This window comes from Trachurus trachurus, assembly GCF_905171665.1.
Source record: "Trachurus trachurus genome assembly, chromosome: 1".
NCBI classification, from domain to species: domain Eukaryota; kingdom Metazoa; phylum Chordata; class Actinopteri; order Carangiformes; family Carangidae; genus Trachurus; species Trachurus trachurus.
Genome location: NC_139891.1, coordinates 27,672,341 through 27,694,443, shown reverse-complemented (window position 1 = coordinate 27,694,443; position 22,103 = coordinate 27,672,341). Strand labels below are relative to the sequence as shown.

The following is a 22,103-nucleotide window of genomic DNA, read 5'->3' as shown; positions in this document are numbered from 1 at the left end:
CGTACGTGCCGAGTTACGCAAAGAGAGGCAGCGTAGCCCCTGTCTCGCTCCAGCTGTCCTTTCAAAATAAAATGCGCAGAAAGCCCGGGAAAAAAAACTCTGACTCGTGAGCTGGTAGCGTGTGCCAGCGTGCCAATGATTATGCCTAGGGTTGCCGACCCCTGGAATAGAGTGTCCAAAAAATCTGATGTTGCTTTATGTTTTGCTGCACAGAGTAGATCTCACATCTCCACAGATCGTATATGTCTTGTTTTCATTCACTCTACTTATTATCTCTTCTAGACTATCTACAAACGTTTCTACATTTGACCCTGGGGTTCTGTATACACAAGTAACCACAATGTTTATGCTCTTTTCTAACTCAATTTCCACAGTTATACATTCCATTAAATTTTCTTTAACAGCTGTCATATTTTGAATTACTCTGCATCTCAAGTCTCTGTCAACAAAAAAAGCCACTCCCCCTCTGATCTTATTTTCTCTATTTATGTAGTGTAACTCATAGCCATCAAGATGAAACTCAGTGCCTCTCTCTTTCTTTATCCATGTCTCCGATAATGCAATCACCTTAAATTTTCCTTTTAATTTATTCAGATACTCTTTAATTTTAGTAAAGTTTGCATACATGCTTCTTGAATTAACATTAATTAACGAAAATGTATTATCCATTACAATTTTGGCATTGAGCTCATCATCAGAATAATATTTACAAGTGTCAATAATATTATTAAACACATGACTCTCCGGGTCTACCTGATATTCAAAATCATAGACTTTGCAGTCAGATCCCGTAAATGTTTGATTCTCTAAGAACTCTGTCATTTAAGACGAGAGAACTAAATACAGCAACAAAACAAACAACAAACAACAATATTTCATGGTGGCTGTTTTTTACACAGGGAATCCCCAGTCTACTGTCCTTGTCTTTGTTTTGTCTATCTGTCCATACCTTTTTCATAAAGTCACTTTCTGGTGGTCTCCTCTTCGACTCCTCTTCGTTTTCCCTCGCGCCTCCTCTTCATCCTCTTCCTCCTCTTCTTCGTCGCCTTCTTCATGCTTTTTGATAGCATCCAATAATGTCTTTACCCCAGACAGCATTTCCTTTGCCGGGTTTGCTCTCCTGCTGGGCGCAGTCTCCCACCCGGAAGCCTTCAGCATGGACTCCAAGTCGGGCTCTCTGGGCGTCATCTCCATGGCAACTCCATAGTCGCGGAGCCCCTCTGCTGCGTGTCGGGGGTCGCGAAACACTCTCACTTTTCCTCCAGCCTCTGTTATCTTCAGCCTTGCTGGAAAAAGCACACGCGCCTTTATCCCTCTCTCCTTCAGTTGCTTTCTGACATCCCTGTACTTTGCTCTCTCCTGGAACACTTTATTAGTGAAGTCTTCGTCAAAGTAGATGCGGGTGTTATCTTCCAGTTTAATCTCTTTCTTTGCCCAGGCGGCACTGAGCGCCCTCTGCCTCATATTGTAGCTTTGAAAGCGCACTAGAATAGACCTGGGTTTGTTGTTATTGCGCTGAATCAGCTGTCCAGAGCGGTGCGCTCTTTCAATGGGTATTTCCCCCTCAATTTTCAGCGTGTCGCGTAACACTTTTTCCACAAACCCAATCATGTCGCTTCCCTCTAACTTTTCAGGTACTGCATAGATTCTCAGATTCTTTCTTCGCGATCGGCCCTCAGAATCTTCACATCTTTCCATCAAATCTTTCTGAACACGTAGAGTATGAATCAGTACCTTCGACAACATGATTTCCTGGTCCTCCTTCGCCGCAATCCTGGACTCCGCTTCTTCCATCCTACTATCCAGCTCTTTGATTTTTTTCTTTATCTCGCTTATATCCTTCTTCACCACTTCGAAATTGCAAGTTGTTTCGTGGCGGAACTCTCTGATTTCTCTCAGAATTTGAGTGAATCCTTCCACGTTTTCCTCCTCAGACGCCGAGTCGGGCGTTTGGCAGTCTTTGTATGTGTTTGTTTTCTTCTTAGGCATCCTTATTCCTCAGATTTAACCTCTTCCACTCCCACCCTGCTGCTTTATATTGCTCGTCGGAATATTGAGATTATTGGAGCTCAGCCAATATTTTGTAATTGTTTGTTCTCAATTACAATTGTTTGTTCTCTGAGGATCTTCATGAGCACGGTGTCTCAGCAGCCATCTTTTTTTTTTTGAGGTTCACGGTGGCACAGAACAAACCAGAGTAGGTCTGAAAGTGATCATAGAGTTAAAACAGTTAACTCTATGTTTCTTACAAGTATAATCATTTTCAGTATTGTGTGTATCATCTGGCAGATTGTCTTACGTAGATCATCCATGCTGCATAACACTCTTTGGGGTTATACAGGACAGAGGCTTCATTGAGATGGGTCATCATAGTCATATCCTCAATTTTGTCGAACTTGGGAGGATTCATTGGAGAGACGTCATCCTCTTTAACTGTCCTTTCCTGCAACAGACCGTTGGTCACATTGAGAGCTGATCACATTTAATTCATACAGTATGACTCTTATTAAAGCAGAAGTAAGTGATCCGTTCGTTTTGGCTAACTTCCTGTCAGCTGATGGAGTTAGTGTGGTGGTATTTTTTCATGTGAAATGACATAAAAGTTTGATAACAACAAGACCAGTGAACAGAGTGTTATGCCACCTTTAAAGATCACGTATGAACTGTGTTATTATTCCAATAATGACTACATTACATTTAATGTCATTCTGTGTGGGTTTGAACAGTTAAAGTATAGTTATTTTGTGTTCTTATATTGCTTCATTTCAACATTGTATTATCACTATTGGCAGCCATTTTGATCTCCAAAATTACAACATGCTCCTTAGCACCACCTATGTGCACTTCTCTGAAGGAGCGCAAGGCTTAGTGGTGAACGGGGATGGAGGCGGAGTGCAAGGTGTTAGTGGTGAGCGGGGATGGATGTGAACTATGAATGACCCGTATAATACTTTCTGCTGAGCTAGTAGTTTTGGCTTCCGGCGCACTTACATAGAATGGCCACCAGGCAAGGATCGAGAAGGTGCGCGTAGTGTATGGAAGTCTATGGTAACAGTCCAAATAAGGCTAGTAAAGTGGGACACATCCGGAGAAAAGTATCAGGGTGAAATCAAGGCCACAGAATAAAGTGCACCGTCAACAGGTCAGATCTCAACAGGTGGGAGTGAGAAATGCTGAGATCAACACCTGCCCACCAGTATATAAACCACACCTTGATGATATGAAGTCAGTCACTTCGTTTTGTTTGTTCCTGTCGAAACTCTTTTTCCTGTACTTTGTATTTTGTAAGTGACTCGGGGTGTATGCTTTTACTTTACTTCTGTTCAAGAGTAAATAAAAGACAACTCTATGTCGGATCCATCTTTGGTCAGCGTTTAATTGGAGTCTTTGAAGTAAATGTCGGACAAGTTCACGGCCCAAAGGACGAGCTTTTTATCACGACATAATTGGCGACCCTGAGCCAGGAGGAGATCTGAGGCGAGAACAACTGGGAGCAGAGCCACGCTTTCTCCTAAATCACACAAAAAGGTAAGCCCGGCCGGCTATTTTAATTGGAAAACATGAGAAAGGCGTGCCTGCTCTCAGGTAAGTCTCTACACCTCACCTCCAAAAGAACCTAGAAAAAAGTAATATGAAGCTGTTAAGGTGGATCTGACCTGGTGCCTTGTTAACACCTCTCTTCTCCTACTAACCTCTTGTTTTCAATCTATTGAAGAGCAATTGTCTGTGTATGTCCTGTTTAAGATTAAATCTGTCACATTAGTGGTAGGTAATCGGTCAGGCACAGAAGATTTCTATCGAAACTAGAAGTAGGAGTAAGTTAATGATTGTGGCCATACTGCACATACATATAAAAACAAAGTAGAAAATTGGTCCACAGTGCATTGTGTAATTGCAAAAAATCTCTGCATATGGTGTGGCAGGTGTGTGTGCGCACTGCTGAGTGAGAGTGAATGGTCCGGACATGTGTGACAGAGTGAATAAGCGTGATAGAGCGAATAAGCGTGTGACAGAGTGAATAAGCGTGGCAAAGTAAAAAAGGTTTGACTGATAAATAAGTGTGATTTGTGAATCTTGTGAAGTGGCAGAGTGAATAACTGTGTGGCGCTGAGATTGTGGCAGAGGTCTGAGAGCTGCGGAGGAGTGAAAGGGGAGTGTGTGGGGAATGAAAAGATTAAAAGCATAAAGCCGCTGCATGAAGTCGAGTGAGATAAATAACGATAATCGCTGGTTGTAATAATAACTTTTGATACTGGTTTAGGTATGGAAAGTTATTGAATTCGGTGGCACGCCGTGTGAAACCTGTGAAGAACTGATGTCTGACTGCCAGGGTCAGGCATAGTGCTTCTAAGGTTTGTTGAAAAAGCAGAAAGTATCCTTGAGAACTTGTTACTGCTTTTTCTGAATTTATCAGCACATTCGTTGTTGATGGTAATTAACTAACGAGAAATCGTTGGTGGTAATAATAACTTTTGATACTGGTTTAGGTATGGAAAGTTATTGAATTCGGTGGCACGCCGTGTGAAACCTGTGAGGAACTGATGTCTGACTGCCAGGGTCAGGCATAGTGCTTCTAAGGTTTGTTGAAAAAGCAGAAAGTATCCTTGAGAACTTGTTACTGCTTTTTCTGAATTTATCAGCACATTCGTTGTTGATGGTAATTAACTAACGAGAAATCGTTGGTGGTAATAATAACTTTTGATACTGGTTTAGGTATGAAACGTTATTGAATTCGGCGACAAGCCGTGTGAAACCTTAGAAGGCATGTCTGACTGCCAGGGTCAGGCACAGTGCTTCTAAGGTTTTGTTGAAAAAGCAGAAAGTGTCTTTGAGAACTTGTTACTGCTTTTTGAGAATTTATCAACACATTCGTTGTTGATGGGAATTAACTAACGAGAAATCGTTGGTGGTAATAATAACTTTTGATACTGGTTTAGGTATGAAACGTTATTGAATTCGGCGACAAGCCGTGTGAAACCTTAGAAGGCATGTCTGACTGCCAGGGTCAGGCACAGTGCTTCTAAGGTTTGTTGAAAAAGCAGAAAGTGTCCTTGAGAACTTGTTACTGCTTTTTCTGAATTTATCAGCACATTCGTTGTTGATGGGAATTAACTAACGAGAAATCGTTGGTGGTAATAATAACTTTTGATACTGGTTTAGGTATGAAACGTTATTGAATTCGGCGACAAGCCGTGTGAAACCTTAGAAGGCATGTCTGACTGCCAGGGTCAGGCACAGTGCTTCTAAGGTTTTGTTGAAAAAGCAGAAAGTGTCTTTGAGAACTTGTTACTGCTTTTTGAGAATTTATCAACACATTCGTTGTTGATGGGAATTAACTAACGATAAATCGTTGGTGGTAATAATAACTTTTGATACTGGTTTAGGTATGAAAAGTTATTGAATTCGGCGACAAGCCGTGTGAAACCTTGGAAGGCATGTCTGACTGCTGGGGTCGGGCATAGTGCTTCTAAGGTTTTGTTGAAAAAGCAGAAAGTGTCCTTGAGAACTTGTTACTGCTTTTTGAGAATTTATCAGCACATTCGTTGTTGATGGTAATTAGCTAACGATAAATCGTTGGTGGTAATAATAACTTTTGATACTGGTTTAGGTATGAAAAGTTATTGAATTCGGCGACAAGCCGTGTGAAACCTTGGAAGGCATGTCTGACTGCTGGGGTCAGGCATAGTGCTTCTAAGGTTTGTTGAAAAAGCAGAAAGTGTCCTTGAGAACTTGTTACTGCTTTTTGAGAATTTATCAGCACATTCGTTGTTGATGGTAATTAGCTAACGATAAATCGTTGGTGGTAATAATAACTTTTGATACTGGTTTAGGTATGAAAAGTTATTGAATTCGGCGACAAGCCGTGTGAAACCTTGGAAGGCATGTCTGACTGCTGGGGTCAGGCATAGTGCTTCTAAGGTTTGTTGAAAAAGCAGAAAGTGTCCTTGAGAACTTGTTACTGTTTTTTGAGAATAAATCAGCACAGTTGTTGCTGGTGGTGGTTAAATAGTGCTTTAAGCTGTTGTGGAAAAAATAAGACACTGGCTGCTGAGCGAGCGTGGCTGGCGGCTGGAAACAGCCATTTGAAGGTCGTGTTAAAGCGGCTGTCTGCCTGAGACAGCCACTTGAAGGTCATTATTAAGAAACGAGTGGCAGGTTTTTTTTTAAAAAAAAAAAGTGTGTGAAGAAGTGTAAAGATAAAGTAATTTAATAATGTGCAAGAGTTAAATTTTGATTAAAGGGGCATTCATATGGGGTTAAAGTAAAAGAGTGGAATGCATTTTATGCTTTGATTTGTGATGAGTAAGTAGTTGAAATGTTCATGTTTTATGAATAAAAGGAAAAAATAAAATAATAATAATAATAATAATAATAATAATAATAATAATAATAATAATAATAATAATAATAAAAAATTCAATAATGAAACATTAGGCATTTAACTGTTTGATTAATTTTCTGGCGAATGGATGAGAAAGTAAATGACAGTGGTAAATTAACTACATGTGAAGACGCTAGTATAGAAACTCGAGGGATTAAAACTCATTTTTGGGTGGAAAACACCTATAAAGATAAAAACGGGACCGTACACTGGCAGAGTGAGCATGCAATAAATCAGAGATTGTGGCAGATAACAACCTTTGAAAACTTGGTCCAAATACAAGAGGAGTTTCCCACTATATTGTGGAAAGACATATTACAGAATATCTGGACTACTAAAAACTTATCATATTTGCTGGATCAACTCTGCAGAAATCCTAAATCCAAGGCGTGTGTGTGTTTGACTCCTCACTTGGATATTCCTGAAGGGTTGATAATTAAAGGGAAAAGGGTTGGAGCTATAAATCCTAGGTTGAGCATAACCGTCGTTCCCAGGAAAGTCCAGTGGGAAACAGGGCAGTTCGGAGCTCTTAATAAGGACTTCACATCCATTAATGATAAACACATAGATGAGTTAAATTTTGAGTTCACAGACGAGGAAAGAATAAAACACGGCATTACAGTTGGAAAGATTATTGTGTTAATAAAAACCTCAAAACACATAGACACACAGCATTTTGAGTCAAATTTAAAAACTGAATCACAGGTGGTTATGGGTGCTAAAGTGGCAAAGGAGAACAAGAGGTTGACGCCGTTAGAGCTGGTAATAAGACAACAACCAGACTATGCAGATCAAATACGTCTCTGTATGAAAAAGTGGCACAAGCGTATCACGGGGACGTTACAATGGCCTAAAGAAGGGACCTTTAACGCTGCCTGTTGCAACGAGGTGGAAGCCAATATTAAACATTACAAATCGGTAGATAAAAGTAAAAAGAGAGAAGGCGAAAGGGCAAAAGAGAGAGAAGTTCTGCGGTGGTTTCGTCAAGCGGGCAGACAACATGTTTTGAACACTACACAACTGCCTGTAATTACCAAAGATGCCAGCCAAAGATCAAAGGAGAAATGCAGAGTGGAGCTGCCCGTTCCATCAGCTCCTCCTCTGTGCTCAGAGCCCCCACCATACAACCCAGAAGAAACGCCCATCGGTCAGTTTCCTGTGACTCGAGCAGAGAAGGAGAAGAGGGGCGGACTTAAAGGAAAGTTTACCGTGTCATGGGTGAAGCCATCCTCTGACGAAGAGGAGGCGGACACCAGTGAGTCAGATGACGAACGCACTGCACAAGAATCACGCCTCCCCACACCAACAGCTACACGGAAGAAGAACAGTGACAAACTGAAGCAACAAGCCTCCAATGCAGGCTTTGATGAAGAAACTCAAAACGATGTCAAGATGTATTATCAGGCAAAAACACCGCAAGAGCAGGAAGATGAAGACAGAAAAGCATATGAACATGCGGTGTCACAAACAAAAAGAGGAGAAGAAAAAAGTGGAGCTATTCCAAGAAACAGCTCACTGTATGACAAAATCCTTGACGCAAGTCAAGGAAAAGCAACAAGAGAAGCCAAGTGGTCACCTTTGACACCTCAAAGAAACCGTCATCAAAGATCACAGACAAATGAAATTGCGGATGACAAAATTGCTCATTTAAACAAAGAGTTAAGATCTGTTGATGACCAATTAAGAAGAATGAATGAAGAAGACAACATCTTGAGAGAAACTCAACGAGCCAAATTACATGAACTTCGACGACTGAAAAGCCACCAAATAAACGAGTTACTGGAAACTCACGACATTGTGAAGCATAGTAGTCCCCAATCCTGGACAGCATCTCCGCAGGTTTGCATCGACATCGAACAAGAAGACATTCCTGATGCCTACACTAGTAGGCTGTACAGCCCTGAGGTATTAGGAGCTGCAGCACGGAGCTGTCCTGAAAGGGGCATAATGCTCAGAAGCGGAAAAACAATTGGACAGGAGATAACAGATAAGGATCCCAGCCAGCCAATTTCAATCTGTCCAATTGTGGCAAAATCTCCAGACCAACCTCGATATGTGCCATGGTCATTCGCTGACATGATCGGATTGGCAGAAAGACTTCCTGATTTGACAGAGGGAGCTGGAAAATGGATCACAGCTCTTGAAGAAAGCACAGCTGGGGTCACATTGGCCATTGGAGACATCAAAGCACTACTTATGCACAAAACTGGGAAGCAAACAACAGAAGAAGTCTTTCGGGACGCAAATTTAATTAACGCTGTGGAAGGAAACACTGTAGATCACGTGGGATTCAACGGACATCGAGGCGTGATCTGGGCCGCACTGAGAAAGCAATTCCCGGAAAAAATGGATCCATCTAAATTGGAAGGAGAAAAGTTAAAGGAGAATGAGTGTCCAAACAAATTTCTGCGTGATTTTCAACGAAAATGGAAAGACGAAACAGGAAGTCCCTGGAACCATGACAGCACCAGCCAAAGTCTGTTTAAAGTCATGGTCAAAAAGACATTGCCATCAGAAGTGCAGAAACGTTTGGATGATGTGGTGGGACTTATGAAACAGGATTGGCCAGTTTTCGCAGAACACATTGTTCACCACGTGGAAGCCATCAGGAAAGAGAAGAAAAGAGAAGAGGAGGCCAACAAACATCTGACAGTCAAACTCACTCAATTGCAACTGAATGAATTGAGCACCAAACAGAAAAAGGACAAGGTAAAGACCCAAGCAGCTGTGATAACAGCAGCACCAATTGTGGAACAAGCCCAACCTGAGAATTTTCAACCACAGAATCAACAGGAATGGGAAAGACAACCAGCAAAGATACCATCTCTCAATGTAAATGAAGGTGGAAACTATAACAGTCTCAGAAGACAGCCCGCTCGGAGAGCAGGGCCATCTTTTCATGGAAGAAGACAAATGGCTCCAACGCAGCGATACCAACCCCGCCAAAATGCAGGAGCAATCACCTTCAGGTGCTGGGGCTGTGGTTCATATGAACATTTGAAAAAAGACTGCCCGATGAGGCCATGGCCTGCGGACGTTCAGCAATAGGGGGGCCCAGAGAAACCAGAGAGGAACTTAATGACACCAATTATTTCAAAACAATCTCAAGACGAACCAATTATAACAGTAAAAATATTTGGTGAAGATCACACCTTTATGATAGACACGGGGGCGGGATTTTCGTGCATAGGGAAAACCGGCAAAAGCTTTCCTCTCTCGGATTCATCGGTTAAAACTATAGGTTTCTCTGGGAAAAATCAAATAATACCATTAACTCAGCCGGTTTCAATGATAATTGAGGGAAAAACAGTAATTGCACCATTATTGTATAATGAGAAAACTCCAATTAACCTATTAGGAAGAGACATATTATGTCAACTAAAAACCAATATCACGTGTACTCCTGATGGGTTAAGAATGGACTTTCCAAATGACACCATGACATGTAAAATTATGGCACAACTCCAACAAACACCTAATCCCCTGCCAACCCTGCACAACCCATCTGCTGTGTATTGGCTGCAATTAGACTCTGATTCAAATTTAGAAAAGACATGGGGAGTATGGAAAGAATGGGTTAAAGTTAATTTAGGAATAAAAAACGAACCTCAGTTGCCACTTCATTGTACGTTGTTATATGATGAGGAACAAAATAATGTGGATTTTGAGGCCTGCTGGAAAGCATGCATTAATAACAGAACATTTTGTCTCACTAGCTATGCTATTTATGTGGGAGAGGAGGGAGCAGCCGCTGCTGTGGAACTTCCAGCAGACCTTGTGCAGTGGTTTCAGGTTTCAAAGGCATCACCTCACATATCTTTGTTGGTGGGAGAGAACTATGAATCTTATCAGCTGGGGGAGATGGTGAAGGCCGCATCACAGTTAGTTAAGTGGGAGCCGACTGGGGAAGGAAATATGCATGTTTCACCTGACAAACAATATCTGAAAATAACTATTGATGCTTGTGACGTGGGTTCTGCGCGAAGAGTAGTGATACACAACGGCACAACTAAACAAATGACACTCACAACAGAGCACGAAGAAATGCTGACACAGGTCCCACAGACATTGTGGTCAAAGCACAAAACTGATGTGGGTTTAGTAAGGTCAGCAGAACCAACACGTGTGACACTTAGGAAGGATGTTGCACTGCCATACAAACGACAATATCCCCTCAAGCACCAGGCAGTGGAAGGCATCCGGCCTACAATTACAGGTCTGATGGAAGCGGGGGTATTAATAAAAGTTAACAAAAGTCTCTGTAATACTCCAATCTTCCCTATTAAAAAGCCACACTCCGATGATTATCGATTGGTACATGACTTAAGAGCAATTAATGCCATTGTGAACGCTGAGACACCTGTTGTTCCTGACCCACATACATTGCTCTCTAACATACCTGCTGGTTCTAAGTGGTACACTGTCATAGACTTATGTTCTGCGTTTTTCAGTGTTCCAGTACATCCTGACTCACAGTTTCTCTTTGCCTTCATGTATGAAGGTCAGCAGTACACCTACACACGGCTACCCCAAGGATTTGTGGATAGTCCTACAATCTTTAACAGGGTACTGTTTAATGATCTAAATCATCTGGATCTTGTAAGCACTTTAATACAATATGTAGACGACCTTTTGATCTGCAGTCCGACAAAAGAGCAGTGTGAAAAGGATTCTATAGCAGTACTGACTGCCCTTGCAAAGGGGGGTCATAAGGTCAGCAAAGTGAAACTACAATTTTGCAAAGAGGAAGTTGAGTATCTGGGCAGGAGGCTGTGTGGGGATAAAAGGCTTATTGCTCCTTCCCAATTACAAGTGATAGTTAAATCGCCCAAACCGCAAACGGTAGGGCAGTTGTTGACTTTCCTGGGCCTGACGGGGTACAGCAGACTGTGGATTTTTGAATATGCTCTTAAAGCCGCTCCATTACGAGCACTCATTCGTGCTGCAGGGCAAAAAGGCCGCTCTGCTCAATTACAATGGACTGAGGACGCTGAGGCGGCATTTGAGGCCTTGAAAAGAGATCTGCAGACTGCTCCAGCATTAGGGAATCCAGACTACTCAAAACCGTTTCACTTGTTTGTAGCAGAGAAATCTGGATATGCATGTGCAATGTTGATGCAGGAAACTGGGTCAGTTAAACAGCCCTTAGCTTATTACAGTAGTAAGCTAGATAATGTAGAGGCTGGACTTCCACCATGTTATCAGGGCCTGGCGGCAGCCGCGTTTGCTTTTCAGAAAGCCTCTGCCTTAACCATGGGACACCCTGTCGCACTGTATACATCACACCAATTACATGCCCTGCTAACGAGTCCAAGATTTGTTTTGACACAGGCTAGAAAGACAGGTTATGAAGTTATCTTATCTGCACCTGAGCTGTCAATCCAACGTTGTAATACTGTTAATCCAGCAACTCGTATTACGTTACCTGAGGAGGGATCCCCTCACGATTGTATAGAAACAACGGAAACATTTTTGAAACCACGTGATGATTTGTACAATGAACCAATTGTTGCTGATCTCACTTTGTTTGTGGATGGATCTTGTTTTAAAGACGCAGTGGGAAATCATGCGGGCTATGCTGTCATTGAACTCAAACCTGATAACACTTTTGAAGAAAAACAAGCAGTTAAAGTACCGCAGCCTTGTTCAGCACAGCTGGCAGAAATCAAAGCTCTGACAGCTGCATGTAACTTAGGCCAGAACAGGCGTGTCAATATATATACAGATTCACAGTACGCCTATGGAGTTTGTCATGTGCACGGAAACATATGGAAACAGAGAGGATTTAAGAGGGCAGACGGCTCTCCTGTAATACATGGTGAGGCTATCTCTGCTCTCTTAGAAGCTATGCAGCTCCCCCAAGCCGTCGCTATTGTGAAGTGTGCAGCTCACCAGAAGACAGACACACTGATTGCTAAAGGTAACAACGTGGCAGATGAAGCAGCCAGGCGTGCCGCAGTGCATGCAACTATAGGTCCTGTGTTGATGGCTGAGAATGATACACCACTTACTGATTTAACATCCTTAATAGCTGCACAGGATAAGGCTGGTCCATATGAACAGTCTGTTTGGATTAATCGTGGAGCAATCAAGGTTACTCATGATGGTCCTGAGAAGGGTTTGTGGAGAAGTGTTCATGGGCATTTTGTGATACCTAGTGCATTGTTGAAAATTGCTATTCGTGACGCACATGGTGCTGACCATTGTGCGAGGGGGGAGGTAATAAAGAGGATTCAAAAAGTCTGGTGGTCACCGTTTTTAACAAGTACTGTGGAAAGAGTGTTGCATGAATGCAGTGTGTGTGCATGTCATAATGTAAGGAAAAACTTTTCAGCACCAATTTCACACATGCCACCACCCGATGGCCCTTTTCGTCATTTAGTCATGGATCACATTGATATGACAGAGCGAATCCAAGGATATAGATACATTCTAGTAGTGGTGGATAGATTCAGCCGATGGGTTGAAGCGGTGCCTACAAAGGGACCCGACCACGCATCGGCTGCAAAATTCTTGTGTAGAGAAGTATTTCCTAGATTTGGTGTACCAGATATCATCAGTTCAGATAACGGTGCAGCTTTTGTAGCCAATACCATTAGAACAGCATTTAAAATGTTAGGAATAAAGCAGAAATTTGGATGTGTTTATCATCCACAGTCACAGGGAATAGTGGAGAGAGCAAATGGGATTTTGAAAGCAAAAGTAGCTAAGATTATAGCAGACAGTCAGTACAAACTAACGTGGATGGATGCTTTGCCTCTTGCTTTAATGTCTATGCGAATGCAAACTAACAGATTAACACACCTAACACCGCATGAAATGCTCACAGGGAGACCGATGCCGGTCCCCTTCTTCCGGGGCCCATACAAAGGCCCCCCACTTGAACAATGTGAAAAAGAATTGACATGTTACTTACAGCAATTGTCTCGAATCTATAAAGTTATATCTCAACAGGTCAAAGGCGCAGTGGAAAACAGAGAAGCTGTCATTCCAGAACCACTTCAAAGCGTTGAACCAGGAGACTGGGTGTACCTGAAGGTTTTCAAACGCAAGTGGAATCAGCCCAGAAGGGAGGGTCCTTACAAAGTTACCATAGTTACACCTACTGCCTTAAAAGTAGAAGGTAAGACCCTTTGGTACCACCTCAACCACTGCTGTAAATCAGAAGAACCACCTGGAGCGTCAAGAGACTCGCCCAGACCAACAGGGGAAGGCCACGCCTCCCCGAAGGGACAGAACCTATCACAGGGGAATCGAAGGGAAGGCCGCGCCTCCCTGCAGGACATCGAGCAGCCCGAAGAATCACACAGAGAGAGACATTCCCTAAGACTGACAAAGAAGAGAAATGGAGAGAGACCTAAAACTCACTAATGGCAACACAAAACCAAAACAAAACAGAACAAATAATCAAAAGACCCAAAAACAAAGCTATGTAGTCACAATGAGACAGGCACAATATGTTATCGGGGAAAGAAAGAAAATTGGCGGAAGAAAAGCAAAGTATAAACACACTTTAATTAGGGGAGGGGTAACACTAGCCCTTCTGATGATAGTGATACATGGCATGCAGACTCAAAACAGTGCTGATGTAAAACCTGACCAATCACTAATTGACTGTGCTTTGGCAGCAGGACTATTGGCAGTCAAACATGAACAAATACCAATGGACAAAATAGTGAAGCTCACCTATGTAAGATCATCCAGGCACAACCTAACTTTGATTAGAGTATCTGAACAAACAATAGCTGAAGTCCTGCCAATTGCTGACAAATGTCAAACAAATTTGGTAACACATCTAAAAATGGAATGTAACAATGAATCGTGTATTGATCATATGACACGCAAATCAATGATGAAACAGGAAGCAGCCCAATTGGTAGCGCTTAAATCCGAACCGCGTAAACGACGTCAAGCACCAAAAATGAAATGGACAAGATTAGGAGGAGAGCCTAATATGTTCTATCAGTGGATGAAATACTCAGCCCAACAAGTGAGCAATAGTGACTGTATCACATGCTACAATTCAAAAAGACTGCCAAAAATCTTACCCATCCCAGGGGCAGACTCAACCGTATGTCAAAATAAAACAACATGTTTTGGCTATTGTGTAATGAAATTGGCAAGTGGAACAGTAGATGGGGGGTCTAATGACACTCGTGTTTGTCCTAAAATATTGCCCGATGACCTGGACGTGTGGGTTCCACCAAGCACTCAGGTGGCGGCGGAAATGATCCACCCTTTCTGTATAGCCAGAGATGAACTATTGTTAAGAGCATTACATGGAGATCGGGTTATCCAAGATCAAAGGATCAAGTGCAAATATATAACATTCAATAGCACACAGACTAAAACTAAACTGCCTATACGCATCTATTATTGCAATACAACATCAAAATCAAGCATGCAGTGTAAACAGATATTAGGAGATGGCGGCAATTGGTATCTGATCCAAAATAATACTCATGTAGAGACTATGGAAATGCCAACACTGAGTCAAGGCACAAAACCATTAGCTGATGTTTTCTGGTTATGTGAAGGTAGTGATAAATTGAGAGTTAGACTGCCAGCAGATTGGATTGGATTATGCGCCCCAATCATGATGACTAGTCAAATAGCAGTGTTAAACCCTTTTACCCCGCCAAACAAAAGATTAAAAAGAAGTCCGTTCGAGAAATGGTTCCAAGATGAGAAGGTTTACATATCATGGAATCAGGAACCCACGGGAACGCCAGAGGATGATTTGGCTATAAGTAATGCATGGATTCAATCTGGACAGGCTACAGGATGGATACCTTTGGCTGGTTCAATAATAAATTCACAGTACATAGCCAGAAATAGTAAATGGGTTAACTACTTGTGGTACAATCAACAAAGATTCATGAATTGGTCCATGGCTTCAATAGGAGCGGTGCGAGAGCAATTACATGCCACCTCGTTAATGGCCATGCAAAATAGATTCGTCATCGACACAATTTTGGCACCAGAACAAGGACTCTGTAGCTACATTGGAGAAGACTGTTGTACTGTTATACCTTTACATACAGGTGAGAATGGTAATTTGACTCAACTGTTGAAATTAATGGGCACACTTAGAGATGAACACGTTGCAAATTCCAATTGGAACACAAAACCAATCACTTTGGAAAAAGTTTGGGGGGAGTTAAACAAATTGTCCTGGAAGAAGATTCTGCGGATAGTTGGAATGATAATTGGAATCTTGATGTTGGTAACCGCCATTGTACTGTGTTGCGTACTTCCAATGGTAAAAATTATGATAAATAAGGCAACTAAGGTAATCATGGGACAATTTCCAATAATAATTGATGCAAATGAAGTGGATGAACAACCAAATTATGAGGAAATGGAAGTAAATTATCAAAATGTATAAATATGCAACGAACCAGAGGAAGGAATAAAACAAAATCCGAAAAGAAATATAATAAAAACTTGCAACCCATTTTAAATCAATTGCCCCTGGGACCAATTTTAGTCAAAGAATCAAAAACCTTTATACAGTACAGTCGCAAATCAGTACATCCTGAAGCTTATCCATTCATATCACAGCCATATGAAATTTATCTAGAAGACATGAAATGTGAAAATCGGAAGACTAATATTCATAAAATAAATGAAGATTTCACTGTACATTGTGATTGGCTTACTTTATCATATAGATATGACATTGTCAATTTAGAGGAAAAACGTTGCATGCCATTGTTCACTAGGGGTAAAATAGAGGTAATAGCAATACATTACAAAGAAACATTAATATTTAGCACTCACAATGTTGTGTCTAGACATGGAACAGAAGCATTTAAAGTGATATTGAGAAAATATAAAATTGGTTCTGAGTCTTACAAAGGAGAATTTGAAGTTGTGGTCGGAGGAAAAGTATTGCAGAGAAAGAAGGATTATTTAGAAGACTTTAAAATATGGAATGATGTCTTAATCAACCTTTATGTGTCGCCCATATAGATTGACATGGCTGACCAATACGGACAAGGCGGGCAGTACAATTACTTCCTCCCAGGCCTCGATTGGTACAGCAGCACTAGTCAATCTAATCCGATGCAGCAGGTCCCATATGGCACGGCAGCGGGGCAGCGGTTCCAGATGAGTCAGAACAGCCCCCAGACGAGCCAGAACAGCCCCCAGACGAGCCAGAACAACTTCCCGGCGGGATGGGGCACCTACCACCTGGCCCCAGGCAGTTATCCTCTGATGAACCAACCCAACTACCAACGGCCAGATAGCAGCAGCTACAGGGATTCGCCCACATACAACCAACCAGAGTCTACAACTCAGTGGGATCAAGCAGGACCGTCAACCACCAGTGACCAGGGGGAGGAGCAGCCAGGCCCAAGCTATTCAGGGCCAAGATATGCTTTGAGAAGCCAGGTGGTGAGGCAGCCCTCAACATCTGCAGGGCAGAGTGCACCTGCTGATGTTCGTGCAACGGTCCTCTATTCATCATCGGACAGCGACAGCAGTCAAGCAAGTATGCCAGAATCATCAGATGAAGAAGGAGATGTTGAGGTTACACCACGGGTGGCACCTGTACCATGGGTGACACTCGTACCGCGGGTGGCGCCTGCACCACAGGTGGCGCCTGCACCACAGGTGGCGCCTGCACCACAGGTGGCGCCTGCACCACAGGTGACACCTGCTCCAAAGGGTAAAAAAGCCACTAAAAAGTCCCGGAAAAGGAAGGCCACTCCACCTGCGGCTCCGATGGGAGTCATAAAGATAAGCACGGGAGGTAAGGGAGAGGAGGTGCAAGAAGCTTCACCCCCCAAGCAGGAGTGTGTGGCCCAACGACCAGTTCTCCTGAGGGAATTCACAATCGCAGATCTGGACTGGGAGGAGGACTGGGAGATACTGACACAAGTGCCTGCCAGTCTCTTTGGCCGTTCAATCACAGGCCTCCCACCAATGGAGCAACACCATCTGCGCTATGTGAGGAGATTGGGAAAGAACAAGGTGACGACTGCTCGGAATAGACGTGGAAAGAGCAAGGCCAAGTCGGCAAAGGCCAAGTCGGCAAAGGTCAAGAAAGCTGTCTCTGATTCTGATACTATTGTATGGTGCCCTGTATGCCGCGAGTTCCATGATGTTATCCTGGACGGGCCACGTGAGAGCCCTGAGTAATCACTAAGAAAAGTACATAATATGAGGCCCACGTGTGATTTTACATATATTCACTTCAGGTAACATGTTTTACTTTCATATATTCACCTTAATGTGTTCTACCTGATTTCATTAAAGGATTATACTCTTGTAACTAAGTTTAAGAACCCTGGGGAGAAACATGAAATTGACATTATGCATCATGTTTTGAGGAGACTTGTATTTTTTGCATGTTAGACGTGGTGGGCTCATATTCATATATCACTTTTTGCATTTGAGATGTTATCATTTATACACATGATGAAGGAGAAGGTTTTGATGCACATATAGTATTGTTTGTATGTCACCAGTAGTAGTAGTGTTTGCATTATATTGACTTAGGGAAGAATCCATGTCTAAACTTAGACTGACGTGTCCGAATCAACTCGGGTCAAACATTTACTTGGATGTGACTTATCCAGTCACAAAGGAGGGATAATGTGGTGGTATTTTTTCATGTGAAATGACATAAAAGTTTGATAACAACAAGACCAGTGAACAGAGTGTTATGCCACCTTTAAAGATCACGTATGAACTGTGTTATTATTCCAATAATGACTACATTACATTTAATGTCATTCTGTGTGGGTTTGAACAGTTAAAGTATAGTTATTTTGTGTTCTTATATTGCTTCATTTCAACATTGTATTATCACTATTGGCAGCCATTTTGATCTCCAAAATTACAACATGCTCCTTAGCACCACCTATGTGCACTTCTCTGAAGGAGCGCAAGGCTTAGTGGTGAACGGGGATGGAGGCGGAGTGCAAGGTGTTAGTGGTGAGCGGGGATGGATGTGAACTATGAATGACCCGTATAATACTTTCTGCTGAGCTAGTAGTTTTGGCTTCCGGCGCACTTACATAGAATGGCCACCAGGCAAGGATCGAGAAGGTGCGCGTAGTGTATGGAAGTCTATGGTAACAGTCCAAATAAGGCTAGTAAAGTGGGACACATCCGGAGAAAAGTATCAGGGTGAAATCAAGGCCACAGAATAAAGTGCACCGTCAACAGGTCAGATCTCAACAGGTGGGAGTGAGAAATGCTGAGATCAACACCTGCCCACCAGTATATAAACCACACCTTGATGATATGAAGTCAGTCACTTCGTTTTGTTTGTTCCTGTCGAAACTCTTTTTCCTGTACTTTGTATTTTGTAAGTGACTCGGGGTGTATGCTTTTACTTTACTTCTGTTCAAGAGTAAATAAAAGACAACTCTATGTCGGATCCATCTTTGGTCAGCGTTTAATTGGAGTCTTTGAAGTAAATGTCGGACAAGTTCACGGCCCAAAGGACGAGCTTTTTATCACGACATTAGCAGTCCCCGCCCTCGTCCCTACGTCACCACATTCACGTGCATCCCTTGGCTGCACACACAGAGAGGACTGCCCCTTTATGCCGTTCTCTCTCCTCATTGGATAAAGGTTGTAGGATACAAGGAAAGTTTTCTCCTCGGCTTACAGCAGAGCAGAGTGACTGACAGACCCGTGTTTCGGACCAAACACTCTATATAAGTGATTGCCATCGGAAGATATAACTACTTAAAGCAGATATCAGCTTCACGGCCGTTTCGGCTAATGCTGCGTTCAAGGCAGGCTTTTGAAACCGTAAGTTACAGCTTCAAGTCACAACTACGACTTGGTAGCGTTCCAGGTAACCCGTAGCTCGTGTTTTTACCATCCTGTTGTCTGTGAAAGTTCCCTATAACGGCCACTCGTAACTTCCGACCCGTGAACTCGTACCAGATCGAACTGGTATGACTTCACAGGAAGGAAAAACACAAAGTACGAGTTTCTTTAAACGCACCATGAGTTAGCAGCCCCCGCCCTTGTCAGGCATCAATTGGTCCTCGTGCTACGTCACCACATTCACGCGCATCCCTTGGCTGCACACACAGCCCTTCATGCCGTTCTCTCTCCTCATTGGATAACACTTGTATCCCACAAGGAAAATTTTCTCCTCGGGTTACAGCAGAGCAGAGTGACGGAGAGACTCGTGTTTAGGCTGAAATACTTCATGTAAGTGATTGCTGACGGAAAATAGGACTATTTAGGACTTATATTAACAAAAACATTCCACTGATATCTGCTTTAAGACTTATATTAACACAAATATTCCGCTTACTTCTGCTTTAAGTTATAATACAAACCTCCGAGGTGTCCAGGACTTTGACGGTGACTTTGCCACCATCTCTCTTGGTGATTGTTCCCTTCAGGTACAGCTCTTTGGCATCAGTCACATAGCAGGCAGCCTTGGCATCAAAGGGTTTGCTTTGAGCCTTGATTCTCTCCTTCTCTGGCTTACGGAGGTAAATGGCAGCTTTGCCATATACGGCCATTTCTGCGTCTGTACTCATGGTGGCAGTTTATGTCTGTGAGGTAAGAAGAAATTAGAGTAAGTTTAGTGCACCTTTTTGAAGTTAGATGAGCTCATGAAGCTGAACATCCAAAAATAACTTCATTCAATCAATTGCTTCATATGAAATGCATCAAATTCAAAATATATTCATACCCGACCCTCTCTCTGTCAAAATGTTATGTTCCACAATCCTAAAAACGTTACTTTCAGACACAGAGATGAGTTTAAAGAGAAGATTTGTTCCAAAATATATCTAACCAATTTATATTTTAAAGACATTAAAATGAAAACGTTGATATTCTACAGAACAGTTATGATGGATGGATGATCTTACCAGTATGAAGGGCTGTCAAGGGTCTACTTCTCTATCCTCTTAGTATCCTTTTATAAGGTCATGTTTGTACACGCTGCAAAAGTTATTACGGGCTACATACAAGATGTGGTGTGGTTTACAAATTATGGCAAAATGCCTTTATTGGATGTTTTATCGTCCCTCATAGTTCTCCTCTCCTTATTTCTGCTGACCAGTGTGGCTTGAAGCAAACTGAAAGGCTTTCAGGACCCTTTTTTTCTTTTTCTTGTACCTACTGATGAAAGAGCATTTTTCATTTAATTGGGGCCCAGAGGACAACAGTATCATCCTATTGAAATTCCCGTTTTTTATTCATTTGTTACAGATCATCCAGAGACCGTGCTGATGCAAAGGTAATTATATCTACTGCACAGCAATGGACGGGGGTGGTCAAATGGACTCGGAGTCAACGGCCAGGCAGCAGTTGTCAAGGCAGATCTCAAAAATTGTCAGTAATTCTGTTATCTAAACAAAAATCTGATAACACATAAATTGCATCTTGACAGCATGGAAATGTTGGTGATTTGTTTTTAACGATAAGTGTTTTGCTTAAAAATGCCACTCTTACATTGACTGCAGTTGTTCCCATGAGAAGAGAATTCAAAATGCTGTGAAGCTACGAGTAACGCCAGGAATACACTGGGAACGGCCGCGACACGATACGTAAGCGGGGCGGAGCGGAGTGCTACACCAGGCACGGACGCGACGCGACACGGCTTCACTGTTTGTTGTTGCAGCTGTCAGCTTCACCTTGTCAAGCCTGCAGTAAATGAGTGCACTTTATGCATCTCAACACATTTTTACATCCCTCCTGTTAAAATGGATTGACAGTACCTTTTTCACAGGTAATTTGCTGACTATGTAGGGTTTGCAAGTGCAGACTATATTAAATGGTATCAATTAACTGTTTAACTACACGATCATGGATCCACAATGTAAAAAAAACAAACCCCATAATGTTGCACTGCTACTGGCTTTGCCTCTGGTACATGAGACATTTATTTTAATCACTTTTAAACGTAATATATTCGTTTTATACACAGTTCTCTGTAGTTTTCTACCTGTTGGAGGGCCGTGTAGTACGCAACGAGGAAATAAAATAGACTCGGCGCGAAAAAGAAGAGAAACGCCGCGCGACGGCCTCTGGAGTGCGCGTCGCTCACATGGCCGCTGGAGGAGCTTCCATTGACTGAATGGGCGCGAGCTGCTGCGGCTGTCGCACGACGTACGTTTCGCGTCGCGGCCGTTCCCAGTGTATTTCAGCCGTAATGGCGTCCATGTGGTGACGCGGTAACTATCAATCCCTCGCCATGAAAATATGTTTGGCTTTTTGATGACGTTAATGAACTCGTATCATCATGAAAATTGATACACAGGTCAAGGGTGGTGAGCTCTTACATCTGATAGGGGTGTCACCCATGCGGGGGGGAAATGCCTCTATAGCGCCCCCTTGACATTTTCAAAAACTCCTCCCCATAGGGTTTTTTTAGTTAGAACATGAAAATTGGTACACGTCTATGTTGTCCAGTCGCACAAAAAACTCTCTGGCACCAATGGTCTAGTCCAAACAGGAAGTTGGCCATTTTTACTTGTGATTTTGGCGTGATTTCCACATGTTGTATTTTAACAAACCGGTCCTAGGGATTTTATCCAATCGACTTCAAATTTACAACAGATCATCCAGAGACCATGCTGATCAAAAGTTGTCTTCTGCATGTCTGTAGGTCAAGGGCGTGGCTGCTTTGGCGCCGCCATTTTTGATCCATCGCCATGCATATTCGAGCAGCTCTCTCTCCCACATACTTCATCCGAACTGCTTCATATTTTCTGTACATGATAAGAGC

At 42.5% G+C, this 22,103-nt stretch overlaps 1 protein-coding gene across 1 annotated transcript; it reads right to left on the bottom strand.

The window, feature by feature from the left end:
• Positions 1-2,128: 2,128 nt before the first annotated feature.
• On the bottom strand, positions 2,129-20,099 carry LOC310984184 (myosin-13-like; the record flags this gene model as incomplete). The annotated part of the gene is made up of 4 exons (XM_083969330.1): positions 20,061-20,099; positions 19,699-19,920; positions 2,300-2,443; positions 2,129-2,203 (listed from the first exon to the last, which is right to left on the bottom strand). The coding sequence occupies exons 2-4, from the start codon at positions 19,903-19,905 to the stop codon at positions 2,129-2,131; spliced, it is 426 nt and encodes a 141-aa protein (XP_083825456.1). The 5' UTR covers positions 19,906-19,920; positions 20,061-20,099.
• Positions 20,100-22,103: the final 2,004 nt, after the last annotated feature.